We start from the raw sequence: 16632 nt of genomic DNA on the forward strand, positions 1-16632 counted from the left end.
AGCTTTAGAGCTGCTTAGCCGGCCGGAGTGGCTGTGCGGTTCTAGGCGCTACAGTCTGGAGCCGAGCGACCGCTGCGGTCGCAGGTTCGAATCCTGCTTCGGCCATGGATGTCTGTGATGTCCTTAGGTTAGTTAGGTTTAATTAGTTCTAAGTTCTAGGCGACTGATGACCTGAGAAGTTAAATCGCATAGTGCTCAGAGCCATTTGAATCATTTTTTTAGAGCTGCTTGTTCACTCATTTCTATTTCAAAACATACTTTATGTCGTTGCTTAAATGAAGGGGATATATTGGAGAATCATCTCTGTGACTATAAAATTTCGTTGTATTTCGATGAAACATGTTGCTGGATCTAAGAAAATGTGTAGAATGTTACGTACTGCATTCAGTGTGGATGAGATTTCTGAAATTGTATCATACGTAGTACTAAATTGGGTTAATGTCCACAGTAAGGTTAAAAGTTAAGACGCTGGGCTCGTGTTTGGGGCCGGCCGAAGTGGCCGAGCGGTTCTATGTGCTACAGTCTGGAACGGCGCGACCGCTACGGTCGCAGGTTCGAATCCTGCCTCGGGATTGGATGTGTGTGATGTCCTTAGGTTAGTTAGGTTTAAGTAGTTCTAAGTTCTAGGGGCTGATGACCTCAGAAGTTAAGTCATAGTGCTCAGAGCCATTTGAACCATTTTTGTGTTCGGGGGTTGGAATCTCTGTTCTACTATCCAGTTTTAACTCCTCCATAGGACAAACGCCTGGATATTTCTTTTGAAAATAACGCGACTGATTTCCTTCCCTATCATTGCCCTACCTGACCATTTTCTCCGTCTCTAAGGACGTTATCATTGTAGACATGTTAAACCCTAATACTTTTTCCTTTGTGACATCTTTTAGAGACTTCGCTTTTGGTCATTTTTCGATTTTATTAAAATTAATGGTGTTGTAGATGCATTATGAGTGGATGTGAGAAGTTTCGAGCGCGACATAGCAAACAGATAGAACTTTCGCGCATGTTATCATGAAGTGTCTCTTGACTTGTGTTTATATTATACTCAACCGCTAATTATACGCTGATGAGTCAAAACGAGTATGACAATCTAACGTGTTGATCCACCTTTAGAACACAAACAGCAACGATACTGTGTTGTATGAATTCAGAATGTCATGGGATGGTTTCCTGAGGCATGTGGCACCAAATATCTAAAGACAGGTCACACAATTCCTGAAAATTACGGCTGTCTTGTTTGTGCACGCCGAGTTGGCGCCCGACAGCGTCCAGAATTGTTCTATCACATTTAGATCAGGCAAGTTTGGTGGCGTAGACATCAAGGCGAGTTCACTATCATGCTCTTCAAACCACTGTAGCACGAGACAGTTACACAGGATATTTATAAATTGGGGTCCATAAATGTGTGGATGTGTTCCTGACACTAAAACATTACAGAAGTCTGTATGAGCATCGGGAAGCAAATCCTTCGTTAGGGACTTACATTTTGTTGCTAATGTCGTATTTGATAAATTTAACGACCTATATTTTCAAAAATTGCTCATAGTGACCTCCTCCTGCTTCGAAGCAAGGCACGAATGTACGTCCCATGCTCTACCGTACTCTGTTGAAAGTTCCAGGAGTAGGTAAAATTTGGCCAGTCCGTTTGCGATATGCTGCCTCAAAACATCCACGTTAGGTACAGAGGGTGAATACGCCAAGGATTTCAAATGCCGCCATAGGTAAAAACGCACTAGATTCAAATCTGGTTATCGGTGAAGCCAAGCAATAGATCCCTCTCGATCAATCCATAGATTTTCAAACTGGTTATAGAGATACTGGCGAGCTTTTAGTATTAAGTGAGGTGTAGCACCACTGTGCACAAACGACATCCGTTGGATGACCTCTAGAGCTACAGTAATAAGTAAATGAAGCACCTCATTTCTGAGAAATCATGTGTACATTTCTCCAGTAAGACATTGTGGGAATAAATATGAACAAATAAGATGACCATGAATGATTCCGTCCCACACGTTGATGTTGAACTAAAGATCCTCAGAGAAACTAAAAACAGATGCCAAGATCATCTATAAAGAAGAATGCAGTGCACATTTGAGGTGTGTCGCATGATCATTCATTTCATAACTCGTTAATGAAGGATTTTTGGACCCACGTTCATTAGAAATATTTGTGACTACATCTACATTTACATTTCTACTCCGCAAGCCACCCAACGGCGTGTGGCGGAGGGCACTTAACGTGCCACTGTCATTACCTCCCTTTCCTGTTCCAGTCGCGTATGGTTCGCGGGAAGAACGACTGTCTGAAAGCCTCCGTGCGCGCTCGAATCTTCTAATTTTACATTTGTGATCTCCTCAGGAGGTATAAGTAGGGGGAAGCAATATATTCGATACCTCATCCAGAAACGCACCCTCTCGAAACCTGGACAGCAAGCTACACCGCGATGCAGAGCGCCTCTATTGCAGAGTCTACCACTTGAGTTTGCTAAACATCTCCGTAACGCTATCACGCTTACCAAATAACCCTGTGACGAAACGCGCCGCTCTGCTTTGGAGCTTCTCTATCTCCTCTGTAAACCCGACTTGGTACGGATCCCACACTGATGAGCAACACCCAAGTATAGGTCGAACGAGTGTTTTGTAAGCCACCTCCTTTGTTGATGGAATACATTTTCTAAGGACTCTCCCAATGAATCTCAACCTGACACCCGCATTACCAACAATTAATTTTATATGATCACTCCACTTCAAATCGTTCCGTACGCATACTCCCAGATATTTTACAGAAGTAACTGCTACCAGTGTTTGTTACGGTATCATATAATCATACAATAAAGAATCCTTCTTTCTATGTATTCGCGATACGTTACATTTGTCTATGTTAAGGGTCAGTTGCCACTCCCTGCACCAAGTGCCTATCCGCTGCAGATCTTCCGGCATTTCGCTGCAATTTTCTAATGCTGCAGCTTCTCTGTATACTACAGCATCATCCGCGAAAAGCCGCATGGAACTTCCGACAGTATCTACTATGTCATTTATATATATTGTGAAAAGCAATGGTCCCATAACACACCTCTGTGGCACGCCAGAGGTTACTTTAACGCCGGCCGCGGTGGTCTAGCGGTTCTAGGCGCGCAGTCCGGAACCGCGCGACTGCTACGGTCGCAGGTTCGAATCCTGCCTCGGGCATGGATGTTTGTGCTGTCCTTAGGTTAGTTAGGTTTAAGTAGTTCTAAGTTCTAGGGGACTGATGACCACAGAGCCATTTGAACCATTTTGTTACTTTAACGTCTGTAGACGTCTCTCCATTGAGAACAACATGCTGTGTTCTGTTTACTAAAACCTGTTCAATCCAGCCACACAGCTGGTCTGATATTCCGTAGGCTCTTACTTGGTGTCACAAACACATCCATACATTTATGGACACTAATTTATAAACACACTGCATTTAACAAACGAGGTGCCACAGTTGTTAGCGCACTGGACTCGCATTTGGGAGGCTGACAGTTCAAGTCTTTGTCCGCCATTTAGATTTAAGCTTTCTCTGATTTTCCTAAACCACTTAAGACAAATTCCGAGAAAGGCACAGACAATTTCCTACCTGATCCTTCCCAAATCCGAGAGTATACTTTGTCTCTAATGACCTCATTGTTGATGGGATATTAAACTCTAACCTTCTTTCCTATTTTTACGGACAGTTACCCTGCTGGAAGATGTCATCGACATCGAGAAAGACATCAAACATGAGCAAATGAAGATAGTCTACAATAACGTTCACAATGTCCACAGCTGTTATGATGCCTTCTACCACTGTCATAAATCTCACAGAAGCCCAGTTGAACGTCCCCAATGGTACTGTTCATCCGACCAGGCCACACGCTTCCAATGATCCATATTCCACTCTGTTGTGTCAAGGCCTTGCGCCTACTTAGCCAGCAACCAATAACACAGATGCGTTACACGGGCATGGACATTACAAATAGCAGACAAGTGATGGCGGTGCCTCAACTAGCCACCTGACGGCAACCCAAGCGCCATCGGTGGTCACTGGCCCCTTGGACCCTTTCTCTTCTGTGGGCCACGTGACTGAAAGTAGTACGTGCGGTATTCCGGCACCGGGGAGTATTTAGGCTGGCGCCCAGGCTATGGTCGGCAAGTTCACTCCGAGAGTTACCTGGACAAAGCGCATTGCGAAAGCATACCCACAATCAGGATCTCACTCTATACCGATTAGTATGGCAACTACACATCCACATCGACCTTCGCATCGAGAAGCTGCCAGATATGGACGTATACCAATCGAGACCTCTACACCGAAGAAATATATCCTCCAACGCCGTAGACAGCAACTGGATTTTATAATATTTGTCTTTATTTTCATTGGCAATGTGTTAGACCTGAACTTTTGTGGTCCCATTGGGACTTTCATTGTGGTAAACTTGATGTACAGACGCTGGATTTTGGAACATTCAATTTTTGGTTACATTTTGGGACCTTCAGCCTTCAAATGTTACTGCCTGATAAAAGAAGTAAGAGCCTACGGAATAACAGACCAGCTGTGTGGCTGGACTGAAGAGTTTTGAGCAAACAGAACACAGCATGTTGTTCTCAATGGAGAGACGTCTACAGACGTTAAAGTAACCTCTGGCGTGCCACAGGGGAGTGTTATGGGACCATTGCTTTTCACAATATATATAAATGACCTAGTAGATAGTGTCGGAAGTTCCATGCGACTTTTCGCGGATGATGCTGTAGTATACAGAGAAGTTGCAGCATTAGAAAATTGTAGCGAAATCCAGGAAGATCTGCAGCGGATAGGCACTTGGTGCAGGGAGTGGCAACTGACCCTTAACATAGACAAGTGTAATGTATTGCGAATACATAGAAAGAAGGATCCTTTAGTGTATGATTATATGACGGCGGAAAAAACACCGGTAGCAGTTACTTCTGTAAATTATCTGGGAGTATGCGTGCGCAACGATTTGAAGTGGAATGATCATATAAAATTAATTGTTGGTAAGGCGAGTACCAGGTTGAGATTCATTGGGAGAGTCCTTAGAAACTGTAGTCCATCAACAAAGGAAGTTGGTTCTGCAAGTTTTGCGGGGGTGAGCTTCTGTGAAGTCTGGAACGTAGGAGACGAGGTACTGATGGAAGTGAAGCTGGGAGGACGGGTCGTGAGTCGTGCTTGGGTAGCTCAGTTGGCAGAGCACTAGCTCAAGAATGACAAAGATCCTGAATTCGAGTCTCGCTCCGGCACACAGTTTTAATCTGCCAGAAAGTATCAAGAAGTGACTGGTTTTCAATTATTATGTCCCAAACTAAGTCTCATTGGAGAAGATAGTTGGTGTGTGTTTTTCTGGCACTGCCTTTGGCGGACACATCACGGCTTTGATAATTCCATGCCCATGGCAATTGTAATCAACGATGTAACTGAGTCTACATGGGAAAACACAGACGTCGTCTGCTGCAGAGCACCACATTCAACAGGGAGTACAGAACAGTGTGCTCTGGAACACTGGTGCCTGCTACAGTTCTCCACGTATCCTGCTTTACAGAGAGGGAAAACCTCCGACCTAGTGTTCCGTGATGAGGCGCGGATGTCCAATAGCTTGTTCCTACTCGTGGCGTCGTCGTCCTTCGACCACATTCCGTAGGTTTTTACAAGATTAGCACTCGGACAGCTGGCCAGCTTCGACATTTCCGAGATGCTCGTGCCAAGGCGGGATTTGCCCTTTATCTACGGTAATGATGGAAGCTGAAGAAATGAATTAAAATTTGTGAGACGGCCGGGACTCGAACCCAGGTCTTGTTGCCCTTTGTCAAAGTCGTTTATATTGGTGGATTTCCCCATTTGAGATCAGAATCATTGCTAGAATGATCCCACGTTCATCTCTGCACCGCTTTTTGCTTACTGTGTCACGTGATGGGCAGGGGTTGTAATTTTTTTTCTCAAGCATACGAGTATCGGGCATGTGGAGTTGGATACCTGGCAAAGGGGCATTGCTCACGCAAAGCTACACGGCTTCATTTGTCCAAACAACACAGAAGCTGGATAGTAACTGACTGGAGGCATGTAATGTTGTCAGAGGAGCTGAAATTTTGCCTCTGTTCAAATGATGTAAGGCGTCGATGGCAACGACGTTGCAATTAGGCGTTTAACACGCTGTATGTAGTGGGTGCAATTCAGACCACTGTTGGTTCTAAGATGTTTTGGGCGTGTTTTCATGACGTGAGTCTACTGATTCAACCTACCGCGAGCATGGAAAAAAATGTGTATTTCAATATTCACGCTGACCAAGTGTTGCCCTGTGTTCTACATCTTCATGATGGGTTCTTCTCTCTTCCATGATGTCAACAGCTCTGTTCATAGGGCTACACACATACGTTCCTGGTTTGAGGAACACCTGGATACTACATCGCAACCTGACCGTCTGCTAAAGCACCCAGCCTTAATCCGATAGAAATTTCTGTGACTGTTTGGAAGAGCGGATGAAACTCAGCAATTTGGTAGCTCCACAGGATCTAATCATCAACGAGTGTGTTCATCTGGATACTTAAGAAACTTGTGGACTCTCTTCTTAGTCGAACTGAACGTCATTGTCAATGTTAGAGGCGGTGTTACACGATATTAGCATGATGTATGCTGGGGGACGACAATTTTTTTGCCCAATATGCTCATTTAGGGTAACGCAGTTATGCAGATACGAAAAGACCTGCGCAATATATGCTGGCCTAGTCTTCGGACTGATGACGTAATAATAACAATAACTTTCGTAAACCTATCTGACAAGGAAACACTATCAACTCAACGTAAAATTTTAAGGAGAAAAAGCGCATTTTCAAGATGTCAGCTCGAATATTCGATCCAGCGTAGAAATTTGGCCCATGACTGTGACAGTACGCATTTATGACCTTCTGAATTTACAGCATTTAAACTTCTCACACCTCGGTTGTTTGTCACTCGCTCCGTCTCACTACAGCCGCTGATTGCCCTAGCGTGAAGTACTGTACGGCGAAATAACAACCAGAGGCCTCCAGTTCTCGGGATGTTGACGCAAGGGAAGAAGTATGTGGTCGCTTCAGGAGAACGTAATTTAAAATCTTGTCCGAGAACGCATTATTTAACACGAAGAGAGTACATTTTTCTTGGTTCGCGATTTTTTGCGAAACGTCCGCGACGACGCCATTCATTCACTTTGCACGCATGCAACTCTTCGCATCCGCGAATTCTTTCTGTCATATCTGTCAAATTTTCAAAATTTTTCTAGTCGTCTTCTTCAAGAACATCACACACTTTTCTCCAGCACTTTTCTATAGTTTTTGCTTTCACATTATTCCAGGCTTGTGCATACAAGTAAATTTCATATTTACTACACTCAGCTGTTCAGTCATGTTTTTTGTTGTGCTTGTCACTATCGTGCAGGATGGTTCTCAAACATAGACCACGGCTGTGCCGTTTAAATGTTGCTATTACACTTCATTTAGTGGCTGAATTGGACAGGTAAAATTCGGAGGAAAGAAACATAAAAAATGCTCAAATGTGTGTGAAATCTTATGGGGCTTAAGTGCTAAGATCATCATTCCCTAAGCTTACCCTTCATTATCCTAAGGACAAACGCACACACCCATGCCCTAGGGAGGACTCGAACCTCCGCCGGGACCAGCCGCAAAGTCCATGGCTGCATCGCTAAGACCGCTCGGCTAATCCCGCGCGGCAAAGAAACATACTACAATCGATACTGCGTATTGTCAGTTAATAAGTTTGCTTGTTTAGGGATACATGTTTTAGATTAAAAACTTTACAACTTTCGGTGCAATTGATCACTAAATACTCAGTGAAGGACCACAACACATCCAAGAAGTTTTTGGGCTGTATAAAAACCTGGTTGTGTATTTCTGGAACACCCGTCGAAGTTCGAAGTTCTTCAACTTCGTGATAGTTACTGGGAGCAGTCTGCGCATGCCAGAAAAGTTTGATGCCAAAAGAACTGTTTCCCGCCCTTTTTTATTTTTTGTCCAGAGGCAGACGTTTCTTTCAAGGAAGCTAAGTATCTTGTAGGTAACATCTTACAATTAACGCCCGTTTCATAGGCATTGTAAATATGGTCCTTAGTGCAGCCTCGGCTGTAATCCTCAAACTCTGTTTTTAAAACATCAGCTGCATCGAGGTCTGTAGATAACTTTTCTACACCTACGTTAAATTGTGGAATGACATGTCTGTTTTTAAACCCGTTTAATGACTCTGAGATTGAGGAAAGAATCTTTTCGTTCGTCACCTGACAACTCAGATAATATTTTAGCTTTCTCTTGAATTATAGGACTAGTGAAAGTCATGCGTTTTTCTCGTTGTTTGGTGAACCAAAGATAAAGAGCTTCGCCTATTATTTCAAAGTCGGAGGTTTTCAGTGTTTCTCTGCGAAGATTTGTCACAGCTTCCTCTAGAAATCTAGACTTCACCAATTGCGAAATTACAGAAATACACTCCTGGAAATGGAAAAAAGAACACATTGACACCGGTGTGTCAGACCCACCATACTTGCTCTGGACACTGCGAGAGGGCTGCACAAGCAATGATCACATGCACGGCACAGCGGACACACCAGGAACCGCGGTGTTGGCCGTCGAATGGCGCTAGCTGCGCAGCATTTGTGCACCGCCGACGTCAGTGTCAGCCAGTTTGCCGTGGCGTACGGAGCTCCATCGCAGTCTTTAACACTGGTAGCATGCCGCGACAGCGTGGACGTGAACCGTATGTGCAGTTGACGGACTTTGAGCGAGGGCGTATAGTGGGCATGCGGGAGGCCGGGTGGACGTACCGCCGAATTGCTCAACACGTGGGGCGTGAGGTCTCCACAGTACATCGATGTTGTCGCCAGTGGTCGGCGGAAGGTGCACGTGCCCGTCGACCTGGGACCGGACCGCAGCGACGCACGGATGCACGCCAAGACCGTAGGATCCTACGCAGTGCCGTAGGGGACCGCACCGCCACTTCCCAGCAAATTAGGGACACTGTTGCTCCTGGGGTATCGGCGAGGACCATTCGCAACCGTCTCCATGAAGCTGGGCTACGGTCCCGCACACCGTTAGCCCGTCTTCCGCTCACGCCCCAACATCGTGCAGCCCGCCTCCAGTGGTGTCGCGACAGGCGTGAATGGAGGGACGAATGGAGACGTGTCGTCTTCAGCGATGAGAGTCGCTTCTGCCTTGGTGCCAATGATGGTCGTATGCGTGTTTGGCGCCGTGCAGGTGAGCGCCACAATCAGGACTGCATACGACCGAGGCACACAGGGCCAACACCCGTCATCATGGTGTGGGGACCGATCTCCTACACTGGCCGTACACCACTGGTGATCGTCGAGGGGACACTGAATAGTGCACGGTACATCCAAACCGTCATCGAACCCATCGTTCTACCACTCCTAGACCGGCAAGGGAACTTGCTGTTCCAACAGGACAATGCACGTCCGCATGTATCCCGTGCCACCCAACGTGCTCTAGAAGGTGTAAGTCAACTACCCTGGCCAGCAAGATCTCCGGATCTGTCCCCCATTGAGCATGTTTGGGACTGGATGAAGCGTCGTCTCACGCGATCTGCACGTCCAGCACGAACGCTGGTCCAACTGAGGCGCCAGGTGGAAATGGCATGGCAAGCCGTTCCACAGGACTACATCCAGCATCTCTACGATCGTCTCCATGGGAGAATAGCAGCCTGCATTGCTGCGAAAGGTGGATATACACTGTACTAGTGCCGACATTGTGCATGCTCTGTTGCCTGTGTCTATGTGCCTGTGGTTCTGTCAGTGTGATCATGTGATGTATCTGACCCCAGGAATGTGTCAATAAAGTTTCCCCTTCCTGGGACAATGAATTCACGGTGTTCTTATTTCAATTTCCAGGAGTGTACATACTCCGTAATTAGCTGCAACTGTTTTGAATAACCTTCCTGTTTTAACTTCCTTTACAGAAGCTAATGTACCAGCGAAAGTATCCGCAAGACAGTTCCGCTCAGTTGCCATTGCACAAAAAAATACACAGGCAACGGAAGTAGAATGCGCTATTGTTGGCAGTGTAGCTGTATTTAGAATGAGGAGTCGGTGTCTGGGGAAGCAATCAGGGTTGGGTGCCGATCTCTCCCCATTAGTTGTAGTTCTGAACACTCTCTTCTCGAATTGTTTCCGTGTAGTACAATATTTAGTTGGGTTCTACTATTCTTGCAGGTCTTTCGGATAGCCCGCGTTTCGATTGACCCGGGTTCGGTTAATCGAGGCTCTACATACTGACGGGAGAAAAGCAACATCAAAATATAATTAATGGAGAGTAATGGAATTTCGGGAATTCGTTTGTCTAGGTAACGTATTTAAGTCATTAACATTCAAAGATTACAGATTAATTAAGCGCGAGATAAGCCATTGCTAACATGAAATGCTGGTACATTAATAACTCGTGTAACCACAAGAATTTTGAATTCAAGCCTACAAACCTGCATGCATTGTGTTGCAGAGGTGCCGGACTTCAGTTTGTGGGATAGAGTTCCATGTCTGTTACGCTTGTTCGGTCGATACAGGGACGATTAATATTGGTTATGGATGACTCCGGAGTTGTCGTCGGACGGTGTCCCATATGTGCTCGATTGGAGACAGAGCTAGTGCTCGAACAGTCCGAGGCGACAGCAGCCGCTCTGTACAGCATATTGGGTAACAACGGCCGTATGTGGGCGAGCGCTATTCTGTTGGAAAACACTCCCTGGAATGCTGTTCATGAAAGGCAGCACAATAGGTCGGATCACCAGACAGACGTATAAACTTGCAGTCAGGATGCTTTGGTTGTAACCACGAGAGTGCTCCTACTGTCATAAGAATTGCACCCCCCAACCTAACTCTATGCGTGTGTCTAGTGTGTGTAATACGCAGGCAGGTTGGTTGCAGGCCCTCAACTGGCCTCCTTTTAACCAACATACGACCCATCACCTGCACCGAGAGAGGACCAGCTTTCATCTGAAACCACAAAAGACCTCAAACTAACCCTCCAATGATCTCTGGTTTGACTCCACCGAAGTCGCAAATAGCTGTGATTTTGGTAAGTGGAATGCACGCTACAGGTGTCTGGCTCGGAGCTGTCCTTGAAGTAACCGATTTGCAACCTTTCATTGTGTCACTGTGGTGCCAACTGCTGCTCAAATTGCTGCTGCAGCGGCAGTACAATGCGACAGAGGCATACGCCGAACATGATGATCTTCCCTCTGGGCCGTGACACGTGACCGTCCGGAGCCGAGTCTTCTTGTGACCGTCCATTCTCGCGACCACTGCTGCCAACACTCATGTACAGTGGCTACATTCCTGCCAAGCCTTTCTGCATTATCGCAGAAGGATCATCCAACTTCTCGTCGCCCTATTATTTCGTTCAAACTCAGTAAGGTGTTGATAACGGCGTCTTTGTCACCTTAAAGGCATTCTTGACTAGCATCAACTCATCACATCCAATCTAAAAGTCAACTAACGCTCACGACCGTTACAGAGTGTATTTAAAGCAAACCTCATTTACATCTCATAGCGGTGCTACTAGCGCGACTCTCATGCGATTGGCACGAGGTTGAACAGACACCACGTTTCAAACGTAGAAACACGCTTACGAACTTTCGTTTATGTCGCACAACTCCTCAGTGTTACGATTTTTTAAAAAATGGTTCAAATGGCTCTGAGCACTATGCGACTTAACTGCTGAGGTCATCAGTCGCCTAGAACTTTCAACTAATTAAACCGAACTAACCTAAGGACATCACACACATCCATGCCCGAGGCAGAATTCGAACCGGCGACCGTAGCGGTCGCTCGGCTCCAGACTGTAGCGCTTAGAACGTCACGGCCTCTCCGGCCGGCACGATTTTTTTTTTACCGTCAGTATATATATAGCCCTGAAAATCAGAATGAATAAACGTAATCAACTGAAGAATTATGGTGGAGTTAATGACATTCAATTTAAAAAATGTCGCTACGCTACGTCTTCAAGGCCATATTCATTCATTTAATTAATTTACTCTGTATCTGTGAATAACAACTTAAAACTGTTCTAAGGAAAGAGGCGAGAAACCGCACAGTTCGATATATTGAAAAAAACACTATCGCTCGTTTGTTCTTCGACATTATGAACACGAACCTCTCCCTCAAATTCCGCAGCTCGTGGTGTAGTGGATGCCGGCACGGTAGCCCAGCGTGTTCGGTCAGAGGGTTCGCTACCCTCTGTAACAAAAACTGATACAACGGATCAATGAAGAACCTAAACGGGTGTCATCGGACGTCCGCCCCGAACAAATTCGACGAACAATGTAGAACAAAATGAGATTAAAGAATGTGGGAAGCGTTGCTGCCTCTGAATCATGGGGTCTTGGGTTCGATTCCCGTCTATGTTGGAGATTTTCTTTGCCCGGGGACTGAGTGTTTGTGTTGTCCTGATCATTTCATCATGATCATCAACATTCATGACAGTGGCTAGATTGAACTGTGAGAAAGATTGACTGTGTAAAAATGTGGACTTTGTACGGACGCTGATGATCGCACAGTTGAGCGCCCAACAAACCAAACATCATCATTATCATCATCACTTTTTTTAATTTAATCGTATGGCTAGGGCCACCCGTTGGGCAGGCCGTTCGCCGGGTGCCGGTCTTTCAATTTGACGCGCCTTCGGCGACCTGCAGTCGATGAGGATGATAATGATCATGATGAGGACAGCACAAGACCCAGTATCTGGGCGGAGAAAATTCCCCGACCCAGCCGGGAATCGAACCCGGGCCCAGAGGACTGACAATCTGTCATGCTGACCATTCAGCTACCGGGGGCGGACATCATCACTCCCTCCACTGTACAGTATTTCACACTCTGGCATTAGGTGTCCGAAGTCGGGGCAGAACAAGTCGAAGCATGGAATGCTCAAAAGCGGTGCATTCAGAGGATCATAGCTGTGTACTTTGAGAATTATAGCCCAAATTTTTGGGCAGGATCTATTTCTGGGGTTGATATGGCTCATGTGCGCTTTTTCCTCGAGTTGGCGATGTTCGATTTTGAGGTGGGTGGATAATGTGGCTCTGTTACCTATGACAGTTCCGTAGCTGAGGAAGAGCTGGTGGAACTGCGAGGCGAAGGAGGTGAAGAGGCAGCCGAGCGCGGTGACGAGCCCGCCCAGCACGGCGGTGAGGCGCGTCGACTTGCGCCGGCACAGCGCCACCGTCACCGGCGACATCAGCAGCGCCACGCCCGTCGACAGCGCGCCCAGCCACCCTGCAACACCAGCCAAAGCTTCAGCCTGTTGGCCGTGTCAGCACTTCGCTGTGTCTTCGCACTAAGACAGCTTTTGAAATAGTACGAAAGCTTTCACGACCGGATGACATATCTTCTGGTAAACCTTCCGGGATGTAAGGTCGTGGTCCATGAAACTCTTCAGCTCCTAACGTTTCGTCCAGAGCTGCGCTGGACATCTTCAGAGGGGTGTTTCTCCTCCGGTCGGCAAGACTCACCGGAGGAGAAACACCCCTCTGAAGATGTCCAGCGCAGCTCTGGACGAAACGTTAGGAGCTGAAGAGTTTCATGGACCACGACCTTACATCCCGGAAGGTTTACCAGAAGATAAGCTTTTGAAATGTTTACAAAATTTCTTAGTCACACATATCGATGACAGTAATAAAGTTTAAATTATTACTTCACGTTTGAATTGTGGTTTCGTTCCTTTTATTTCAACGAAATCACTAGTTGTAAGTCCTATACCAGTTACAGCCATCCCCACCTATTTCCACCCACATCAGAGATTCCCCCTCTCTCCTATCTCTCCACTTCAGTGCATCCCTTTCTCTCTTGATACCACGGCCTGCCCACCCACCAAACGCATCCTTCTTTTCCGTCTTTCCCAATATCCACCTTACCACCTATTCTCCCTCCATAGAGACCACGAGCTACTTCTAAATTTACACCCACAACTAGTGATGTGGGCCGGGCAAATGCCCAGTGGACGGGAGATTTATAAAATATGGGCATTTACAAAAAAAGTTCTTTTTAAAGTTTTTACGCCTAAAGTGTATTATTTACCAATTAAAGTAAGGGATGGGACGATGCTCCCGATATTAGAAGTTAAGTAGATGCTTACATTTAAACATACGTATGGCATTTTGCCTTTCTTACTATGAACGAAAGGAAAGAAGAATGAAGCGGTTAGCGGTCATCGCTTTGTAATGTAACACACTTTACAGTCCGTGTCAAATCTCTGAATGTTACTGACGAATGATCATTGATATCAAAATTATTACTGAATGTATTAAACAGCTGGCATGTGTTTCTTGATAATAAATGTATTCTTAAATGATAAACTGTTCTCAGTAGAAAAAAATGCTTTATTTTGAAATGTAGTGACATTTGAGATGTACTATACTTTTCTATTCTGTTCCATTCTTTGTTTATTTTCGCATACTGCACTGCTGTGAAAAGAAAATGAGAACGCTTACATAAAAAGGATTTAATAACAAAGAATCGATACAGAATACGCTGGATTCGTTCGATTTCGATACAAGCCAATTCGTAGAGAATCGGCGATTCTTCCATTCGTGGAATCGGAATCAGCACATCACTCATCCGTAATTAAAATCATTATGGATAAACTATTTTTACTCGAATATTTTTGCAGCAGTATAGTTTAAGTAAAAATACTACTTACAGGCCACCTACTTAATATAAACTATACGTTATTTGAAGACATATTTTAAAATTTGAGTTTTGTTTTCTTTTTTTATTATGTACTACCACAAGAATTGACCTCATTAAACATGTATAGTTACGTTTACAGTCCAATTCATTTCCCATAATAACTCTTCCCTGTCTCTCAAGCAGCTTTTTCTACTTGATTAACCAGCCACTACAGAAGCAGTGTTGCAAAATACCTTTTCCAATCCAAAATACCAGTTTAATTCTTTTTATAAATGCAGCTGATCAATTAATCTTTAAAATGCACAAATGCCCGGGCATTTATGAATTTTAGGCATTTGCGCAGGCATTGATCTTCGACTTTTGCCCAACTTATAAATGCCCAGGCATTTTACATCATTACCACAACCATCCTAACATTTAATGTCCCGAAAACTACTTTACCCAGCGCAGGCCCTTTAGCTTTTTAGAGAAAGTGCAGTGTTTCCTTTTAATGAACGTTGCTCTACTTTCTGAAGTTTTTAAATGTCCATTTTTGTCATTTTTTCCTTACCTGTCAGACTTTTTTTTCTTTTTTAAACTTTAAAAGGAGAAAGCCATACTGTATATTGTAATCATCTCCTACATTATATTTTAAAACCTTTTTTAAATTTATCATGTATATACAGGTGTATCATTTAAATCTTTTATGGGGAATAACTTGGGATGGAGATGAGATACAGAAAAATGTTCTAGATGAAATTTGTAGGTGACACAGAGGGTCACAGATTGCTACTTATGGCTGTGATTATGAACGTATTTTTCAAGGTGATGTGGAGGTTAAACCTGATTTTTTAAAAAATCTGAACCCTAGCATTTGAATCAAGGTGTGAAAAAAGCGTCGAATTCCATGTATCAAATGGCTCATTATTCAAGGTTATGGCTGGCTCAACGAAGGTCAAGTAAACAAATGTGTATTTAGTTCTAGTAGAGATTAACTTAGAATAGAGGAGGGATACAGCAAAATATAATGATAGATACTAGATACAAATTGGGAGGGGGGGGGGGTATCGGGAGGAATGAGAGGCGAGGGGACTCATTCAACGACTTGTAAATCACTGATCCACCTTTTATTTCTGTTTTTCTTTTCTGTCTTGCAAATGCCTTTGCCAATAAAAACGTTAAGTTCAGATCTCTGTTTGCTCTTTCCAGATCCGACATCATAAATAGGGGTTTCCATGAAACAAAACTCAACCTTCAGTTAACTAACTAGCGCCGTGCGAACAGGCCTGGGAAGGCCCAATGGTACCGACCGGCCGCCGTATCATCCTCAAGAGACAGGCGTCACTGGATGCAGATATGGAGGGGTATGTGGTCAGCACACCGCTGTTCCGGCCGTATGTCACTTTACGAGACCGGAGCCGCTACTTCTCAATCAAGTAGCTCCTCAGTTTGCTTCACAAGGGCTGAGCGCACCTTACTTGCCAAGACAAGATGGTCACCAATCCAAGTGCTAGCCCAGTCCGGCACTGCTTAATTTCGGTGATCTGACGGGAACCGGTGTTACCACTGCGGCAAGGCCGTTGACCAACCATCAATTACCTTCAATAATTATCTTTAAAATTTTGGTTACTGGTGGTGATACGTGACCTCTTACGCCCGTTCCAATCTGTATCTAACACTGTATTTTGCTGTATCCCTCCTCTATTCCGAGTTAATCACTACTAGAACTAAAAACATACTTCCTTATTAGACTTTAACTAAACCTTGCCATGACGTTGAATAGTATCTCATTTTATACGTAAAATTAGCGATCGTTTCCTTTAACCTCTGAATCATCTTGAAAATCGCGTTCAAGGTAATGAGCGTTAGTAGCAATGCATGACCCACTTTCCCACATGCAACTTTTATCTAAAACATTTTGCTGTATCTCATCTGTATACCCATTTTATTCCCCATTATGGATTAAA

General features: G+C 44.8%; 1 protein-coding gene across 1 annotated transcript in view; it reads right to left on the minus strand.

The window, feature by feature from the left end:
- Positions 1-16632, minus strand: part of LOC126470790 (monocarboxylate transporter 2-like) — a 401847-nt gene that overhangs the window by 129462 nt on the left and 255753 nt on the right. Inside the window, exon 3 of the mRNA XM_050098800.1 lies at positions 13088-13273. Coding sequence (XP_049954757.1) covers positions 13088-13273 — 186 coding nt within the window. The remainder of the gene's footprint in view (positions 1-13087; positions 13274-16632) is intronic.

Source organism: Schistocerca serialis, chromosome 3 (assembly GCF_023864345.2).
Source record: "Schistocerca serialis cubense isolate TAMUIC-IGC-003099 chromosome 3, iqSchSeri2.2, whole genome shotgun sequence".
Lineage (NCBI taxonomy): Eukaryota > Metazoa > Arthropoda > Insecta > Orthoptera > Acrididae > Schistocerca > Schistocerca serialis.